General features: G+C 39.5%; 1 protein-coding gene across 1 annotated transcript; it reads left to right on the top strand.

Moving 5' to 3' along the window:
- The first annotated feature begins 3,068 nt into the window (after nt 1–3,068).
- On the top strand, nt 3,069–14,645 carry gtf3c4 (general transcription factor IIIC, polypeptide 4). Its single transcript, XM_057819928.1, has 5 exons — nt 3,069–3,405; nt 5,237–6,958; nt 7,418–7,548; nt 7,697–7,785; nt 13,445–14,645. Exons 1-5 carry the CDS (start codon nt 3,085–3,087, stop codon nt 13,507–13,509), a joined length of 2,328 nt encoding a protein of 775 aa, XP_057675911.1. The 5' UTR covers nt 3,069–3,084; the 3' UTR covers nt 13,510–14,645.
- The last annotated feature ends 6,681 nt before the right edge of the window (nt 14,646–21,326 follow it).

Here is a 21,326-nt window from a genome sequence, read left to right as displayed (position 1 = left end):
GGCACTTTATTAATTGATCTCATGAGCAACTTATCTTCGCAAGGGTCATGGGGTGTTGTTCAAAGACACAAACAACGATTCACACTCATGGACAATTGGGTGTGTTCAATCAGACTACCACGCACATATTTTGGGATGTGGTAGGAAAATGGAGTACCTAGAGAAAACCCACAAATGCACTGGGAGACTTTACAGGAAGACCGTTGATGCAGATGTGCTGACCCTCATCCACTGTTCCGCACACTTTTTTTTTTTTTTAATTTGTTCTATTTATTTTAGTATACAGTATATCAAAGGACGACATAAAATGGTTTTTTTTTTTGTTTTTTTTGCTGTATTATTTACTGACAAAAAGTCGACAGTTAAACTCTTGTCCTGACTAAAACTTGACAAATATCCTGAGCTTTTGTCAATTAAACTCGATTAACAAAAAAAAAAATTTTTTTTTTTTTACTAAGATAAACACTAAAAACCTTGTCATTTAGTCAACTAAAACTTGATTAAATAAAAACAGGATGAGATTGACTAAATGTAATTTTTTTTTAAAAAAAAAGAAAAACTAACAAGGACACTTGAAACCAGAATAAAATTGGACTGAACTTTAAAAAATGGAGAGTAAAATTCACACTAAGGTGTTTACATTTACTTTCCATCCTATTTGTTTTAGATTCAGTTGTGAAAAGAATGGATGGCTGAATTCATTGTACAGGTCATATATAGGTCACAGTGGTTAACAGGTTTTAAAATGCTTTATATTGGTCACATTTTTATATCACTATATTATGGCATTTAACATTGGGTAGACTTTTTATATCCACTGTACATTAGTTGTAGCATCTAAAGTATGTCGCAAAATCCAGCTAACTAGCCACCATATGACGGTGAAGGATGGCCAATTTTTTTTTTTTTTTAGAAGCAGCCCATCAACGATGCATTTGTCATTGTTTCACGAGGAAGGAAAATTTCATTCTACTAGTAGATTACGTTATTTGGAAATCTCTTTACGGCATCATTTTTTAAATCATCAATTTGATCGAAATTTTCTGTATTTCTGACAAGGATGAAAATGTTTTGCAATTAGCATGGCGTAATGAAGTGTTATGGAGGGCTATCGTGTCAATTTCTTAAAAAGCAATGCACATTTGACTCATATTAAAAATCCCAATTCAATCATATCTTCTAGTTTAACGTACACATCACTAGACATTTTTTATAAAAGTATTTGCTTTTCAAATCAAGGACATAGGTTTGCATAGAGACGGTAGAGACATAACACTACAAACTTTTCAGGATCCTCAAATTGTCCACACCAACTTTTAAGCGACCTTATTGGCATTATATAATGACTTGATTCATATAGGTAATTTAGATTGTCTCCCCATATGTTGCAAGGATAGAACTGACTCTACCATTACTAAGTGAATTATTTTCATTATATACAGACTTACATTTACCCCTTTTCACTGCTGAGTGTACCAGTCCCCTCAAATGAACGTTTGATTGGTTGATGACTTCACCCCCCCCCCCCCCCCCCCCCCCCCACACACACACAAGCACTCACAGCCCCAGCCACATGCCGCCTCCTCCGCCCCCTTCGAAGAGGAGGGATATTAAAGGTCGTTTTTCGGCCAGCAGCAGCCACTGTATTTAATGTAAAAAGACAGTGTGTGTCAGTGTTGTGGAGGTGGGGTACCCACCACTAATTTTGCTACTGAAAGTCCGACCTGTATCAGCGTTAGCATAACATTAAACTGTGAATTTGCTAACCTGCTAAATTTGAGTAGGAAGCTGCTTAGAGAGAAGTGTCCTCCTGCATGTATTTTCGACTGTTAACATTAATTAAACTGTGAGAAATGTAATGAACCAAGGCTTATCCCTTTCTCCCCAATTTTCATTTTTATTTTATTTATGTGGTTTTAAAGCAGCCCAAAGGGGCTTTCATTTTTTGTTGACTTTGGCCGTGCTTGTGTATAAAAGCAATAGTGTCTTACCTGAAGGAAGGCTGAATTTTAATTTATTTTTGTTATTCCCAGACCAAGAGGTTTTTTTTTCCGGCCCACGGACTTAAAAAACACTGGACACTGAGATAACACAGATTTTGCTACTCGGAAACATATAGCCTTGTTTTGGATCCAGAATTGTCCCTCCGTCGTCTGTTTTTTTACCTTGTTTTTGACCATTGTCGACGAATAAATTGTCAACCTGCTTTCGGCGAGTCTTTTTCAAACTTTTGGAACATGGAGTCAGGACAAAGAGTTAACATCAGAGATGAACGGGCGGAGTTCCGCCTTCCCTGGTGGTGCGCGTGGGAGCAGCATCGGCAGAGCGGCACTTTGAAAGGCTGTCGCTCTTTCCGTGCGCCTTAGCCGGGGGGGGCGAATTCCAACACTGGATAGTTGAGAGATTATGAAGAAGTTTGTATTTATTGTGTATTTTAGTATTATTTGAGTTATGTTCAAATATTGAAATACAAATTTGCTAATTAAATCCAGACATTTATTCTGGAAGTTTTCAAACTGTTTCCTTAGTAGTTTTTGAAAGCAAAGGTTTGAATGGACCAGTGTATCACCTGAACAAATACATATGAAAGTTAGTATTTGTCATTACAGATGTATTCTGCATTGATTATTTATCCTATCAATTAATTAGGTTTATATTCGTGAGAAATGTAGCCCTGACCCCCGTTCACCCGATCTGCTTGGTCTATTAATGTCCTAGCAAAAAGTGTACATGCAGGTTATGCTGTTATATCGTCCCTGGCAATATTGAGACCAAACCTACGCCCTTGTTTCAAATATATAATTAGGGCAGGAGCTTTGTGACAGCATTCATTCATTCATTCATTTTCCATGCTGCTTTTCCTCACGAGGGTCGCGGAGGTGCTGGAGCCTATCCCAGCTCTAAGGGAAAACTTTTGAGTAGACAATTCATGTGAGCAAAATAGTAAACAAAAAATAGCAATCAATGTAAAGAGTTACACAAAATAAAAATGAATCAAATATTATTAAAGATAAAATTGCATTTAAAAAAAAAAAAAAAGGAAGTGACGTCGGCTCGTTGACGTCACTTCCACAAGCAACAAATATGGCTGCCGCTATCGATCTGTCGTCTAGTATTGGTGATATTGAGCCAACAAATGACATAACGGAGATGGACTTTCAGTCCGGCAATGATGTTGTCGCAAGTACGGAGGATGTGCCGGTGAGACGGGATCCGACAATCACGCTCTTGTCCCCGCTGACTGGTGCACAGCCGGTTGTTTGGTCGCAGGATCACCGGCTTGCAGTGTGTACGGCCAGCTCATTGGCAGTAATGGAGCTAGTCTGCGACGTTCACACAAGCGAACAGGAGTTGATACTGAACAGGACTTCAATTCCCGTCCCCAATAAGAGTTTCAAAATGCGAGTAAGTATACCTTAACTTTGATCGTTTTTGACAACCGGGCGTCTTTAGGTTCGAAAGCTTCAGGGTTATATGGGAACACTTACCACAAGCTATACTTAAACATCATGCATGTTTCACTAAGCACTGAACGTGTTTTAACTCATTAAAAGTAAAAAATACAGCCTAATCTCAACGTAAGACAAATAAAATGTACTATCAATTCTATTTAATACCTATTTAGTTAACTTGTTAGAGGGGAGAAAACAAATGTCAGCGCTCATAAATTGACTTCCTTTAAATTTCACAGTTCTCTTAATGTGTAGAAAATACAATATTATTTGCATCAAAGCATGTTAGCAATGGCTAATCTTGTGTGCTTACAAATGGTTTCAGGTTGGAGCTTCTTTTAGCATGGGAACACATTCGTTTCAAATTATTCTTGTTGTCAACATCAAACAGTTCTCCTTTAAAAAGTACAGTTAAGGAACTAATTCTTCATGTTTTCCTTTGCAGTAACAAAATACTTGTACTTGATCACATTCCGTCACTGTTCTTTTAATGCAGGGTTAATGTGGGTCATTAAAAAGCATTAAACGTCATTAAATAGATTTAGTGAAAATTCAAGCCTTAAAAAGCATTGAACTAAATGTTTGAGGCATTAAAAATTATGTAAACTTGAAGGTTAAAAAAACCTGTTTACATTATACGAGTGAGTGTGGACACAGAGGTGACACCAGAGAGAGGGCATGGTGGGGGGAATAAATGTAGTTTCTTTTATGGAACCCCAAAAGGGTCCAAATTAAATACATAAATAAAAACATCATTTTGAAATAAATACCACTTCGATAAATAACAAATTGTCTAATATGGCCCTTAAATTGTAAGATAAGGTAATATTATTATGAAAAAGAAGCATTTTTCACAAAGTATTGTTTTTTTTTATTTCATACCTTTTTTCACAATAACCTTTTTTATTTCACAATGTTATTTTCAGCACAATGTGATTTTACATAACGAAAAGTGTTTTTCGCAAAGAATTTCATTTCATAATGCCTTTTTCCGCAATGGCCTTTTTATTTCTTAATGTCGTTTTTCAGCGTTTTTCTCGACCAATGAGATGAGCGGGATTTTTGTTTTTCTGTCAGCTCATTGGTCAGAAAACAGGAGAGGCAGGGAAATGCGTTCCCCTACTTATTCTTGGAAAGCACCATACCAGTATTAGTTCGTTCTACAAATAAAACACTATTTTTTATTTTCATGACATTACAGAACAGAGCGCGTCACTTGTAAGCTTAATATGGGAAGCGTGCTTTTGTTTCTGAATACGGGACTATTCCGTATTTCAATGGACGGTTGGCAACTCTAGCATCTGCTGGCTGTGTGAGCTGCGGGCAGCACACCCCAGCAATGGCGGACTTGGTACTTCCGGTCGTTTTGCTCGGATTAGTCTATAAAAGTGCTTTGACAGAATGGTTATTATAATGGTTGTAGTTCACAGAGGTCTAGAACTGCATTACAAGACTGCCAGACATTAACTATCAAAATGAGGTTTGGTATGCTAATGTGTAACTAACTGTGTAAACAAGGCTGGAACTTTGAAAACTATTAGGAAGATTGCCTTATATATATGTCAGCACACAACACAGAGATTATCTACTATATGACAGAGGGTGTGAAGTGTCCAGAATACATCTATGACAATCAAAAAGCAATACAAATAAAATAAAAAGACCAGATGGGTAATTCAAATTGAATGATTTACAAATTGCTAATCTTTTTGATGACTTTTCATAGAAATTGTATGTTGAATTTCCACTTATAATTTTTGCTTTTGTTGTTGTCGACTGTCAAGGTTGGACCTCCAACAGAGCAGGCTGAGGCAATGAACCACTTTAACACACATCCTGATTGCCCCACAATGCAAGAGTTTCTGCTGGATAGAGCAATGAATCTCGTTGGAGAACACAAAGGAATTAAATATGCTAGTTGGTCACCATTTGGTTGTGATTCCAGTGGGCGCTGCTTGCTGGCGTGCTTAACGCTTGACCACAGACTCACCATCCAACAGACCCAGAAGCGTCTTGTATGGAAGACGCTGGTCGATCTCAGCGATAAGTACGGTGAGGTGCTACAAAAACGAGACTATGCCAAAAAAGATGGCCAGCTGCCCGGGAAAAATCTCTTGGACTTTGAGGAGCTTCAACGGCGGTATCAGATGCAGACCCCTGTGAAGATGGAATGGTCAAGTATTTACACGGTCAAACAAGTGCAGTCTGACAACTCCTGCCTCGATGTAGAGATGGTCCTTCTTGCCGTCTTGATGGAAAATGGCGACCTTGTTTTGTGGAAGTTTGAGTTGCCCTTTGAGAACGGCACAGATGTTGTTTTTTTCGATGCCATTGAGTCAGGTGTGAGCAGACCCAGTGATTTTGCGTGGTGGGAGTACGAAAATGCAAATCGGCAAATGAGCGGCTTGATCGTCGGTAGTGAGTTAGGCCCTATTAAAATCATGCCAGTCAGCTTGGTGGGCGTAAAGGGTTACTTCACTCTCCGACACCCCATCATCCTCTGGAAAGAGTGTGACCATATTGCCGTCGAGAACCTCAAATGCGTCTCGCTTGTCCACCCGCTTCTCAAATCCAGCTGCAGCCTCATCGTGGCTTCTCGCGGTTCGTACATCTTCTGGTGTTTGCTCATGATTAAGCCAACTGGACTAAAGGTGCACAACTCACACGTGGTGGGCCTTCACTCGCTCCCCGTGATGTCGCTTGCACTCAGCCAAAGCGGTGTTGTGTACACTTGCTCCACCAATGGATGGATCAAAAAGCTGATGCCAAAATTCACTGAAAGCACTTTGACTTTCAATCAAGAGAGCATGTTGTGTCCAGAAAGTTTGACAAACCGGCGCTTGCGTGGGATTGCGGTGAGCCACAATGAAGCGTACATTGCACTAGTCAGCACACAAGGTATGGTTAATTCATTTCACTCAACTCTCAGGACCTACCAGGTCAATTTTATAGCTTTAAAATTACCAGAAACAGCAGCTGGGCTCATGCTGAACTCCCAGTCACAGAACCTATACAAGCAAGCCGACCTACTAGACCTTGTGAGGTGGAGCATCTTAAAAAACAAATGCATTCCTGAAGCGCTGCAGCAGGAGCTAGATCAGAAGATCCAGGAGATTGACTCTACATACTTTTGGCGCCTAAAGCTTTTTTTAGTTCGTTTTCTGCACCAGTCACTTCAGACACCGTTAACAGACCACCACTGGAAACCTTCTGAAGAGATCGCCAATGCACTCACGCAAGATGAGGAGGAAAAGGATGGAGAAGAGGACAATGGTTTGTGTGATGCGACCAACGAAAGTAAAGCGGGAAAACGGAAGAATCCAAAGGAGCAGATGAAGGAGTTGCAGGCAAGGATCAATTTAGTGGAGACCCATCTTGTGAAAGAGAACATGAAGAAGTTGCTTGGTGAGGTGTACCTCAACACCCAGAAAACACAGAAGACATGCATTCCCACTATTGGGTTGGCTGAGCACCTCTTAAAGGACTCTGGTGACAAAAACACAGAGGTAACACAATCTTAACCAGCATTTGTAATCATACATTTTAGCTTCTTAACTGGAAGCACAAGCTTTCTTAATAAAAACTTTAAAGTGAAAAATTAAAAAGCTAAATACCAGGCTTGAGTTTACACAGCAGGATTAGGGCCAGTGAAGAAAAGTTCAGAATTCTGACTCTAAAGTGAGAATTCTGACCATTTTTTTTTCTTCACTGGCTGTATTCCTCTTCTGTATGAGTTAATCCTTTGAGCCAATTTGAACTAAATTCTTGCGTCCATCCATCAGGGTCGCATGGTAGTCTAATTCCGAACTGTACAGCCTCCACTCACATAATAGAAATGTAGTGTTCATGCCACTAATGAAATAAAAGCCACATAGTTCCCTTTCACCTCAAAGAAAGTAGAACATTCAAATTGCTCAAGGATTCTTTGATCAAATATTTCCTCATTCTTATCTTTGGGCTCTTAGGTCTTAATTGGTCACATCAAGAAAAAGCTGAACAAGCAGACGTTCCCGGAGTGCTGCAGCCTGTGTCAAGAAGTGCTTCCCTTCACGGACCACAAACAAGCATTGTGCGAAAACGGTCACATGTGGCTCAGGTATTAACTCGCCAGTCAACCTAAAGTGAATGTTGCAAGCTACAATAATGTCCTCTCTTCTTTTTTGATATTTACACATGTAACCCACTTGTTGTGTGACATCCTCCCCATGAGCTAAAATGTTTTTTTTTCCTATTGTCTTATCTAGGTGTGTTTTGTCCTATCAGGCGTGTCAGGCTTTGACGTTCAGACGCTGTCTCTTGCAGGATAGCATCTCTGGAATTCCAGACCCTGACGGTAAGATGCACTTCCAATCTTATTATATTTGTAATTGGAATTAGTGTGAAAAGGAGGGGCGGGCGATATATAGCTTCAAAATCATATCACGATGTTTTTGATGATACGGGGGGAAAATGGAGAAAAATATAGATGTAGGGCTGCAGATATTGATTATTTCATTAGTCGATAAATTAATGCAGTGTTTTTCAACCGGTGTGCCGCTGCACACGAGAGTGCCGTGAGAAATATACCCATATCGCATTTTTATTTTATTTATTTTTTTACGACGTCGGGCGGATTTGCAGTTTGCAGGTAGAAAGTTGCGGTCGTGTGCAGATGAGCGAGGTATTGCTCTTGCCACATTCAATCACTGCTCGGATTCCTAGCCATCCGCTACCTTGCTGTCCGCGACAATGTGAACCTTAGCACGTCTACTGTACATCATTTGATTAGACTCATCAAGAGTCAATATTCACGAAAGTGTCCTTTCCATTTTATCCATATGTGACGACAGTCAATCCTCCCCCTGTGTTTTATTCCAACACATTGTCAAGGGCAGCAAGCTGGCTGACGGCTAGAAATGTGAGCAGTTCATGAACGCGACACGAGCAGCTTTCCTAAACGTCATCCCCAAATGAAACACCCGTCACTTTAAAATAAGTCGATGGACTATTTTGTTCGCCTTTGTGAAAACACAGAGAAACAGAAAACTTTTTTGAGAAAAGCTACAAAGGTAAATGAGAAAGACCCCAAAGCCAGTACAGTGATACCTCAGCTCACGAACATAATTGGTTCCCAGAAAGTGTGTGTAAGGCGAAAAGTTCGTCTTCCGAACATTTATTTCCCATAAGAAACCATTAAAATGAGAATAATCCGTTCCCAGGTCCCCATAAAACATAATTTGCTACTAAATAAGCCTTAAAACTACACAAAAATATACCTTATTTTATGTATAATAAACGTGCTATTGTATTATAATTAAAGAAATAAACTGTACTGTATAATAAAGTCGTTTTATTTACCTTTGTGATGGTAGTTGATGGCTTGATGGAATGGAGTGGGAGGAGGAGGGAGGGAGGGAGTTACTGTTTGGAAGGAGAGTGTTACTGGCAAAGTGCGCAGTTAGCGTAGACTCCACTGCTGTGCCCCCCACATGCTTTTGGTTGTTAATAAAAGTGCCCACAAAAAGCCATCCGACGCCTCTGGGTGTTTGTATGCACGCCGCCACCTTTCTGGAGAGGAAATCGGGCGAACCGAAGACAACCGACGACAACGAGCCAACGTGACTCGCCGGTCCACTTCTCACTATGGTGGGAAGCTGAAAGCACCGCCAATTACCAGTCGAGGGCGAATTGGTAACACGAGTCACCTTCCATAAGGACTGTAGGTAACTCTTTTTCGGTCCCATAATAGCAAAAGTACACTCAATATGGTCCAAAATGTCTATCAAACACAAACCACGTCCGCACTCAACGAAAGTGAGGGGACGAACTGGGACGCCGTGAGCGTGCGTCAGCTTCTCGTGGCGCTTTTCGACCGCATGAATTGGTTCGTCCGCCGAAAACTAGTTCGTCAGCAGAGACTATATGCTCGCGAATTTAATGTTCTTGAGGCGAAAAGTTCGTGAGCTTAAGCGTTCGTGACCTGAGGTATCACTGTACCTTGTTGCTGAACTTGTTGCTAAATCCAAAGTCTCACACTGTGGCTGAGACCATAATACTACCTGCCTGCAAAGCTATTGTCAGCGAGCTGCTCGGTCCCGATGCGGTTAAAGACATTGTTAAAGTCCGTCTGTCGGATAATTCTGAGCTTTTCAAGCTTAACTGCTATAAAAACTAAAAACAGAGACTGAGAGCTGCTGATGAAGATTCCTACCAGGATATCAGCTTTGGGTTCATCTAAACAGGCTCGAGTTTTACACTAAGTAAGTATAAATATTGAGAAACTATTTTATAAATAAATATACTGTACAGAAACTAATTTTGGTACAGAAAGTCATTTTGGAACATTTTTGGTCTGTGGTGTGCCGTGAGATTTTTTCCAATGTAAAAACGTGTCTAGACTCAGACAAGGTTGAAAAACACTGAATTAATGAACTAGTTAGTTTAAATAATCGAGTAATCGGATAAGGAACATAAAACATAAAATACATGAGCTGAGCCTCAAATGGTATTAAACAATAAATAAATGAGGATCTAAGTACAACAGAAGAACAATTGGCTAACTTACATAGCAATAGTTCGCTAGCTTAAATGCTATAGCTTTATTTTACAATGGTCTTAACGAATCGTTCACATACATCCACACAAACACGCTAAATAGAGTCTACCCACGCACCACGTGTTCGCTGTAGGGTTCCGCCCACTAGTCCGTCATTTTGACTCTGTATTTGCATTGTTTTCAATTGATGGCGCAATTTAAAATGCATTTCATGGAAGACCCGGTGCTTTCTGATGCCGCAAACTCACTGGATCTGTTCCATAAAAGGCGTTATGAGGAAAAGCTTCGTTCTATACAGTCGCCAGATCCATATTTGATGCCCAAATCGATGTTTTTCGACCCACTGTCTTCGCCCTGTCTGCCTGACATCTGCTACGCTGATATTTAAAATGATCTTGTCCACACAAAATCAGCCTATTCTCACGAAAAACTTCAAGAGCTTGGACGCTTATAAATACTTCGTTGCTGGTTGGGTGAAACAGGTCGTCGTTTGGCAGGAATCTATCTTGTGCTTGGAAAGGTGAGTTACGAAATTTTCAATTCGAATTCTTTTGTTATTGCTAACATCCACTGTCAAGTCTAATGTATTTCATGTCGTTTGTCAATGGAGTTAAGGCTTTTAATGTTTATATGGTTTAGCGATAGCACGCACTACATACATACGTGTATGTTGTCGGCGATTAGCCTAGCAATGATCTTAATTGTGGTTATTTGTCAGCCACGTAGACGAGGCCAGTTTCCCTCACTTGGTACCAGCTAAATATTATTCAAAAAATAACGATGGTGGAAGAAAGGGAAGTCACAAACATCTTGAATTTGAAACTATGTCGTACTACGTCGTATGTTGTCGGCGATTAGCCTAGCAATGATCTTAATTGTGGTTGTCAGGCCAAAACCCTCTAAATATATATTAAATGCATCTTACCGGATATAAAATGACTACTACATAGTCTGTGGTGATTTTTTGGTGTCCAATTTTCACGTCGAATTGCAGCCGTCCATTTCGCTCTTCTATTTGGATCCCTCGGAATACGGTAAAATTTCAAGTCTCTCCTTCCATCTTCTCTGTTAGTGCAACCAACAGCCACACACGCCTTCACCATTTTGATTATTAATGTTAAGGAGCAGAAAAACACGCCGTAAATAGGAGAAATGTACGTAGCCGTAATAGGTTAACACTATGTTTTGACGGACAAGTGGGCGGAACCCTACAGCGAACACGTGGTGCGTGGGTAGACTCTATATACCTAATCTAAACTAGGAATGCATTAAAAAAAGTTATGTCATATTCACTGTTGCCACTAGAGAGCAGCGTATCCACCCAAATCTATAAAACTAAATGCAAACACTTTCCAAACTAACCATGACAATGCCCCATTAATTAAACGAATACTCGAAGCAGCTGAATTGAATTTGAATCTTTTTTTCTAATTAATTTGCTGGAGTTAATCGATTAATCATTGCAGCACTGTATATATGCAATTTCTGCTTTGGATTAACAGCATTTTTATTGCACACAATATTTAAGCCATCCTTGATTTGCACAATTACATGCAATTTAAGTAGTGGAAATTAGGTGCACTTGGACATCTGACACAACTTGAAATGGAAAACAAATTGGCCAAGTAGTTTTTGATCTCACAGTTCCGATCTATGTAACATAACCAGCGTTGTTGTTGGCAGCCCTTTTAATTTTTTTCCTAGTCTTAAACCGAAATTATGCTTCTGCGTTGCTGTGACGGAGTAGCGACGGCGTAGACACTACGTGATCAACGAGCATTTGAAGTTCTGCGTCAAGGAACGTGTTGCACTGTAATTCACCGCCAAGCAACAAGAGGGGTGTTGCGTTGTGTTTGTGCGGTTTGGGGGGACTCTTGTCGAATTCCTTGAGTTTTTTTCCGGTTAGACAACAATGGCAACAGAGATTGAACGCTTCAATGTGGATCTTCAGCTCATCAACAAATGTTGATCATAAAAATGTTGAGGCGCAGGCGATGCAGAAGAAGGTTGCGGAGGTGGTCTGTCCGACTGTTGATGCCGCACAGAGACTGGCAGTCACATTACGAATTGTAGCATCAGGTGGAAGCCAGCAAGCTGCGTTGTCCAGTGTTTTGTCCGATTTCTTTGCCGTGTCCTACAACCAGCCAGTGGGAAGCCATAGCAGATTTCTGGCGGCTATGGAACTTCCCCAAATTGCGTTGGAAGCCTTGATGGTAAACATGTTATCATAAAAGCACCAAGGCACTCTCAATCAGTGATGATGTATCAAGTGTGTGAACTGTTTGTTGTTGAAAATTAAACAACTAGTTATATTTTTCTTTTATGTTTGGTGTTGGTGTTTGCTTTGTTGTGGGGAGTGTCGTGTCAGTGTTTTTGTGTGGAAATTGAAAATAAAAAAATTATAAAGAGGAAAAAAAAAAAAGGAAAATTAAACATCGAAACACCTCTTTTGACACCAAACCTGTGCTTTATTCTTCATATACTTGAAGTGTAAAATGTAAATCAGTCACAGACTCACAGCAAACATATGTAAAAATAAATGATAAAGTGCACCAACCAAAAACACAATATAAAGTTATAAAAAGCTGGCAGTTTTTGGACAGCTGGGTCACCGCTTCGTGTGGCCATTTCCTTCTGAACACACACATACTTGTCTCGTAGGTTCTTCCATTTTTATATGCATTCACTGAACTTCAGCCCCGTATTTTCAGCAATCTTATTCCACGAATTGCTTGCCATTTGGCAATCTTTATAATGCCTCGACGAAACATTGTACAGATAGTCAAACTTGCGGACCTCTTCGATGATCCTCTCGTCGGCTTGGTCCATTTTTGAGTGTAGCGCAAGAATGTTTGTAAATGCCGTGATTTCGCGCTAAACCGGAAACAACAGTCTGAGCAGACCAATCACAGTCCATTTGCGTCATGTCACCACGCATTGACGTGACGCGTAGTCAGGATTGTGTGGAGGTTCACGTCAGGCTATGGCAGAGGGTCGAAAATCAGGTCTGCCATGACTGCGTATGTCCGCCGCCAAAGCATAAACCAGCCTTTAATCTTTTGGACGAAAATACTTGTTAGTCCTATTTTAGTGATTTTAAAATGTTTTCGTCTTCGTTTAGTTTTTTTTCGATGAAATGTTATTTAATTAAGCCACACTAGACTTTCTGCATGGTGGTTTTCCTAGACGTTAGATCGGTGGTCTCTGAACATGTCGCGCCACACCTGCAAACGTGAGACGTCGGCCATGACAGATATTTTGTCCACGAAGTGTCTGTCGGCCCAATTTAAGCCCAGTTTTGGGCTTAAATCGTGTATTTTGAGTTCAGCATAAGTGATGGAGAAATACATTCCAGAAGTCTCACAGATGAACAGTAATTGAACAGCCTTTTTTTGATACAAATGAAAAGGTAATATTCTCACATAGCTTGTTCCTATTATTGATTTCTTTCCCTTAGACCCACAGTGGATAAAGAAGATACTCCAGGCGCCATGCTTGCTCTGCGACTCGCCGATGATGTAAAAGGGCCGAACAACCGCTGGGATTGAAGCAAATTCTCGCAAGTGCCAGTTTTACAACTACTGCAACATGTCTCTTAATTATATCATATTTATATTTGTCTTAAATTTGGAAATAAAAGTCTTTGAAGATATGTTGAGTCTTGTATTTCTTGACTAGCTGAGCCAGTAAATTAAGATGCTGAGACTTTGAATTAGTTTTTTAATGAGGTAAAACATTGTGGACTCAAAACTTTACACTGTATTTTCTAGCTCTACCCAAAAAGTCCCACTCAGATAGTGTTTGCACAAAGATACAAAGACAAGTTTGAAATGTGGTTATATCTGGAGGCTTTCATTATTCAGTAGAACTTGAGGGCACCATAAATAAGTTGCCTCACCCCCCCCCACACACACACACATTTCTCCTGTATTTCCAAACCTTTGGTGTAGTTTTATTGCAAGTAAGTGGAACTTACTTACTGCTAGACCTATTTTAGTAATTTTATACTTTTTCTTTCTTTTTTGAGTGCAACAAATAATACATTCTGAATAAAACATTGTCTTGGAAAAAAATCTCAGCGTACCTACTTTAATTGGCAGCGTAAAACAATTTCCATGCTTTGGGAGGAGGAGGAGGGCGGTAGTGCTCAGTCATTCTCTCAGATGAGGACTTCCGCTAATGTAAACGCAGAATAGAAGAAACGGCGAGGCAGATGAGATGAGCAAGAGGCAGGAAGAAAGTGAAAAGTGTGCTTAAAAACCTGGCGTGCTCCCTCCCATGGGAACATCTTGTAATGAGATTCAGCAGTAATGAGGGACAGAACATGGTGCCAGATGTGATTCTAATTCTAATCAAGTAGGGGTGGGTGGTAGCAAGGGCGTGTGAGCATATTGTTAAATACAATTTAAAGCTTTTTTCCAAATTTGGGGACTAGAAACATTGTTGGTGGCATGTTCTCATCCCTCTTTTGGGTCCATTTCCTTGTGGTGCGATGTATTGGAGTCTTTGGATCAAAGTGGAAGGTGGGCCTGAGAGAGTGGGTCATAAGCACGCCCCCAGCCTGGCAGAAATGGAGTTGGTTTATTGGTGTCGCTGTAGTTGATAATCAGACTTAAACAGTGGTTGATTCATGCCATGTGGAAAATTGGGTTGTCTGCTACAAAAAATGAAGGTTTTTAGAATTAAACCTGAGCTGACAACTGTACACTGAAAAACATAACTGGTGGATTTACTCGATAAAATCATTGTACCACTGTAATTTGCACTTCTATTAAGTAAATTTTACTGCTTGTGAACTGAACTTAATATTACAAGCAGTAAAATTTACTCAATAAAAGTGCATCCACCAGTTTTTTTTTTTTCAGTCTACCAAGTGTTGCCCAACTTAACTGTATGTATGTATGGAAACTTTTTATGTTTTTAAACCATTCCCACAAATGGCTTACACATTGGATCCTTTCCTAACTCATTCTGGCGTGAGCTGGGAAAACCCTGGACTGGTATAGTTTTTTTTTTTTTTTAACTATTATTATTATTATTACAATATTATTATTTATTTAACATCACACTGTTAGGAAATATGGAAGAAGGAATCCTGGATCTACTTTTATCTACGATGCATAAAAAAGTATGTGTTCTATGTCCATATAATAGATCCTCCCAATGTTACGACTAGTTTTCAGTCATAATGGAACTATTATTGGAACTATATATGGAACAATTATTTCATGACAATTTATTGCAGTAATTCAATTCCAAATTCACTATGTGTTGCAAAAAATATACATATATTTTCATAATTTTGATGATTATAGCTGCAAGTAGCTGACGAAAACTCCAATATCCCCATCACAAACAATTTGAGTAAGACATAAAATGATTATATATGTATATGTATATATATATATATATATATATATATGTGTGTGTGTGTTAGGTCTGGATTGCTTACTGTAAAGTATCTTCCAGTAAGTTTCACTTTTTAATTAAACTTCAAAGATATACGGACTTTTCCACAATGTTGTAATTTACTGACATGCACCTGTAGATGTCTTTGGTGCAGCTGGTGTGGAATCGTTTCCCACTCAAAGCTTCGTTCGCAGCTGCGGTTGATTTGAATGGTGATCCACCAGGGTGTAGCGTGCCTCTCAGCCCACGTCAGCTGGGATAAGCTCCAGCTGCGACCGTGAACAAGATGTAAGACTAATATATATTTATTTCTGCAAAGAGTGTACTAAACAACTTCAAATATCCCATTTACGTAGGTCAAGGTTTTTGTACTGTTTGTGTGGTGTGATCTGATGTTGAGGCTCATGTGACAGAACTGTAGCGACAGACAGAGGGTGGATGTTTTTGGTTGATCCTCCTACTTGCACAATAAACAGTCATAGAGCATCTCCTCCAGTAATTACCTCCTTCTCCTCCCATCTCACCCACTGTCTCCTCTACCACGGCATCAAACGGGTTTTTTTTGTTCTTTTTATACAATATTTATACCCTTTATGTTAGTGTCAGGATGGTGAAGATCACTAGCGGAACCTTTTCACACCTTAATTCCATGTGATATTCCTTTTGTTTAGACTTGATTTGGAACATGATCCTCCCTGCTGTATTGTCTCAAGAGTATCAGTTCGTTCCGTCGCATTCAGTTTATGCCAATAAAGCACAGCCTGCATCGCCTGATGCGATAATGATGCTTTTCAGTGTTCTCTGTTCACAGGGGTCTGGTTGGAAAAATGCAAACCAGCTGCCATAGAAGATATTAGGTTTTGATTTTTCCGACTAAGTTCAGTTTTCATAATACACGAATACATGAACAGATAAACAATAGGTTTATTATCGATTTTGTAATCTGCATCATTGCCATTTTGCTAGTTGTCATATTTGATATGATGATGTAATATGCAGTGCAGTTTTAAACACAATAATAAACAATTACCTAATTCACTGACATTAATGGTGATAGACAACCAAACATGCTTTAAACACAAACTGTTTTTACATTGACCACACAGAAACTTTGGTATATTAGTACCTTAAAACACACACACACACAAAAAAAAAGGAAACAGATCAATAGCCTTCCTACTGTAAAAACGGCTTGATTGTTACGTTTATAAAATAACAATGGCTGCCATTTAATATGATAGGTTAACTATTTGCCAGCCCTTCCAGTCCAAACGGATTGGGTGTCCATAATCATCAATGGCACTGAAACATGATTATTCAATGCCAGCAATCCCAACTAACACGGATTAGATGTCTAACGGTGTAGAGGGCAGTGATTCAGTTAATATTTCAATGTGAGAGTGACATTCAAAACTGGAAATTATTGTATTTGTAAATGCAGAATGTTATGGTGTTTTCAGATACTGTACTCTGTATTAAGGGTGTATTAACGGTACATGTAATAGTATTAAACCGTTTCGGTACATGGTAGTCGGTTCGGAACGGACGCGTACCGAACGAATTTCTGACGTAATGTAACCCTTACTTTTCGAGGCTGTGAGTCGATCGGGTTACAGTTTCTTTGTGTAGATTATATTTACTCCGTCTTCTCTACTATAATGAGGACCAACACGGTAGGACAGTATAAAGAAACGTCAACGGTGCGACAATGTAGCCGCGACGAGAACGCAGTGAAACGCGCGCGTTAGAGTCAATCAGCCAATGCACACCAGTTGCAGTGCGGCCGCGTGTTAGACGCTTCCCAGAAGCGGCTCAACGCGACGCACGCGAAAAGAACAGCAGAGTTTATTATTTGATGCGCGACACGGCCCTCCTGCGTCAATACTACTAGCTAGGATCGGGCCGGAAGTCACTCGTGTAATAATACGGTGGATCAGGTCGATTTTCAAACTAATATGCAATCGTAACCTACTTTTTTAGTCCATCAGATCTCTTGAGTGGTAGATCGGGGCACAGTTGACTTGTCTTTGTTGATTTACTGCTGTCTTCTCTGCTATAATAATAACCAACACGGCCTCGTGTTCGATACAAAACCCTCCTACCACAACAAAACAAGTAGGAACTAATTTTCATATAGGAACTAAAGTTATACAACATAAAATATACGATATAAATGAATACTACATCACATTTGTAAAATATAATAAAAACATAATAAAATAAATAATAGCCTATTTAAATAAAATAAATTGAAACGAGCTAAAACACCTGTAATTAAATAATAAGAATAATACACACATCCTGCTTACACAATTACATTTATTAATTTCTGTGTGGCGCTTTAACTTGAGAAAATCCACCAATAAAGCTTTTGAAAACCGTTCATAAGAAAAAAAAATGTTTCATTGAGGCATTTCATTTGTAAAATACATGTTAAAATCTTTGTCATTGGGATTGCTTTTCTCTTTAGCACAGGACTTCTTTCTTTCAGAAAGAAAGCTGACCAATACGCGGGGTCTGAAAGGCAAATTGTTGTTGGATTATCTTTAAATACCCGCTACTTTTTGAGCAGAATTCTAGTTTTGTATAGGCTAATGTTCCTATTGTTGAAAGCACAAAAGTGTGTAATAAACAACTAGTACATTTATATTTTGCATTTTGTTTTTTTACTGTACCGAAAATGAACCGAACCGTGACCTAGAAACCAAGGTACGTACCGAACCGAGATTTTTGTGTACCGTTACACCCCTACTCTGTATTGTGTGGGAATGTTAATTTCCAGCTCTGTTTTCTGCTATTATTTGCCCTCCCTGACTTTTCAATAGCTTAATCGAAAATGTGCATTTCTTTAAGACTGTTTCTCGGGGACAATTTTTTCTCGTCATTTAAAAGCTTTCAAAACCATGGACCTATTATTAAGGTCCTGATTCATGATCCTAAAACCTGCTATTTGAATCAGCCATCACAATTTTTCTCAGGCTTGTTAGATGACATCAGGGGCGGACTGGTAATCTGTGGGTTCTGGAGGATCACAGAACGGCCGGTGCCCTGGACGGCCGGCGGCCGCCATTCATTATGCATCACTGTTTTTATCCCCCCATCCTCTGATTATCTACAGTTCGCATCCAATCCGACAGGTGGCAGCAATGCGCCTGGCTTTTCACCGCCAATCTGATAGACTAGGAACGACGAAAGCACAGAGTAGCCTTCATTGGTTCCTTCCTTGTGGAAGCAAAATAGCGACGAGTGTTAGTGCACAATATGGATGGTGGTGGCAAAAAAACTGAAAAGAGCAGGGTGGCGCGGAGAAGGTTAGAGAGAAAAAATTAAAGAAACTGGAGAGTGAAGCATTAAAATGTCATAAATCGACAAATATTTTCGCAAGCAGCAGTCTGACTGCAACGGCCACGTCGGGTAACAACAGCTCAGCTCCCGGCGATGGTGAGAGGGAGCTGCAGCCGCTCTGACGTGCAGACGGTGCTGGGAGAGAGAAAAGAAGAGGGAGGGGGCAACGATAAACTGTTGGAAGTTCCCCAGACAAGCGCAGGGCAAGTAAATTGGGATGAAGAGGGTTACTTGCTCTGTAAACTGGCAATTGTTATCCATCAGGTAGCTACATTTTAAATCAAATAAATGACAATTAAAGGGTTAGTGCTAGCTAGTCGATGTACCCGTTTGCAATCGTGTCAAGTTACAGTATGCTAGTCCTACTATCCCTCTCCTAAGAAAAAATATTTTAGCCGTAAAACAATGTATGCACACGCAGCATAGCAATATTAATTCAGAAGAAATATAACAAAATATTAATAAAATGAATGGTTTTACTTTAAAGTTTAGGTAGTTAAATTGATGTTATATACATTATTAATCATTTATATATCGTTTTGTTTTCTGGTTAATACTTTCCAATGAAGTTTATGTATACAGGATTTGTCTTGAAATGTGTATTGTATTTTCATTGAAATTTATTATTTGTATGGCAAGATTAATTATGGCAGGGGTCTCCAAACCGGTCCTCAAGGGCCGCTGTGGGGCCTGGTTTTTGTTTTAACCGATCGAGTACCGACAGTTTAACCAATGAAGTTTCTGCTAAAACAAGCAGCACCTGACTGCAATCAACTGATTACACTTGTAAGACACCAGATTGTTGCAGAGGTTTTGTCTTGTTTTGTTGGAATGAAATCCTGCGCCCGCCGCAGCCCTATGTGGAATAGTTTGGAGACCACTGAATTATGGCATAAACAATGAAGTCATTTTATAGACAGAGATCTATAGAGATATATTATAATCAATTGGATACGTAAAACTTGCTTTGAAAAATAAATTCTTTCATTTGTTTATTCAGGTTGATCATAGAGCTAGTACAGAAAATGAATCCAACTCCAGTTCAGCCTTGCAGTACTTTGAGCGCCCGTAGTCAGACAGTCACAGTCTAGACACATTTTCTTCATTTTTCTCTCAAAGTGCACGAAATTGGTGCATTTTACAATAAAATGTAAAAAAAAAAAAAAAAAAAAAAATTCCCCCGGGAGGGGCATGTTCCCGGACCCCCCTATGGGGTCTGTGTTTCCCTTCGTATAGCGATTCTTATGGGCTGGGCTGAGTCAAAGTCCAGGGCTGCTTTTTAGTCCCAGTCCGCCCCTGGATGACATTGAACGTGCTAAATTCATGTTGTTGTTTTTTTTGTTTGTTTGTTTTTGCATATACGTACTGCACTCTTCCTAGAATGCTCAAAATATATTGCGCAGCGATTTTGCGCGTTTGGCTGAAGCAGTCCTGGGTGCCTCCATTTGGTAGATCAGATTCCTTGTGTGTTGGCATAAGCAATCAAATTCACCCATTTTTTTGCATGTATAAAGATTCTTGGAACTCTTAACCCAAAATTTCCTTTTTGTTGTTGTTGTTTTTGGTTTTTTGACTTCCATTATGTTGTTTGTTTGTTGTAGTACTCCAATGTTGTGGTGTAGACGCATACTACAGTCTTGTGTTGCATGAAATTAGACACACACACCCAGCATGTCAGTGTTAATGAAGTCAATATGCAAGGTTGTCTTTTTGCACTGTGGCGCTGATGGGGTGAACATGGTTGTCTAACTGGTTGACTTTCCTGTTCTGCCATCCCTGGGGAAGAGGAGGGAGGGCGGTCAGTGACCCGACAAGGGCTGAGGGGGCGCTTGTGTGTCCCATCATTAGAGTCCCGATTTGTCTGTAGCTTGGAGAGCACTGAAGTGGAACTAATACTGAACAGCAGAAAGGACATGGAGAGGGAGGGCCACTTTTTACTGCTACATTAATTAAGCTCTCTCTTAACATGCTTCCTGTCTCTTCTTGTTCTGCTTTAATTAAGTGTGGGGTACAGCCACCTTCAACTCTAATATTTAAAAACGCCTCATTTTTTGAAGGCGCTACATTTAATCAAATAGTGTTTTAGCTTTCACTTGATTTGAGATATTTTGCAGTTTATGTTTCAACTAGCTTAGGCTTTATCATAATTCCAAAATGCAAACTTTTCAACAACTGCATGATTCCATCACGTTTTCCCATCATCAGCTAATTACCTTTAGACGTAATTATGGAGCGAAAAGCAATGATGGAATGGCATTGAGGCTAAGGTCTTGAAGTGTCTGATCAGATTGTTCAAATGTGGTTCCTGAAAAAGTGAAATGAGTAATTTTTCCTCTTATCTAAAAAAGAAAAAATCGAATATGTACGTTTGTTAAAGCTTTCTTATGGATGGGGATTTACGGCTTTACCTGTGTGATCTCCTTGTTTTATTTTTTGCCACATCAGGTTATTTCTGTTTGTTGAACTGAGAGTCCAAACTTGACTATAATTCATTGAACATGAGTTATATTTGTAAATATTGTGAACTATTATTTCACATGACTTCAGATTTATCTTCAGGGTGCTGTTAAAATGTATGTACTAGT

Source organism: Corythoichthys intestinalis, chromosome 17 (assembly GCF_030265065.1).
Source record: "Corythoichthys intestinalis isolate RoL2023-P3 chromosome 17, ASM3026506v1, whole genome shotgun sequence".
Lineage (NCBI taxonomy): Eukaryota > Metazoa > Chordata > Actinopteri > Syngnathiformes > Syngnathidae > Corythoichthys > Corythoichthys intestinalis.
The sequence above is the reverse complement of the archived record's forward strand: the minus strand, read 5'-3'. Positions and strand labels throughout refer to the sequence as shown.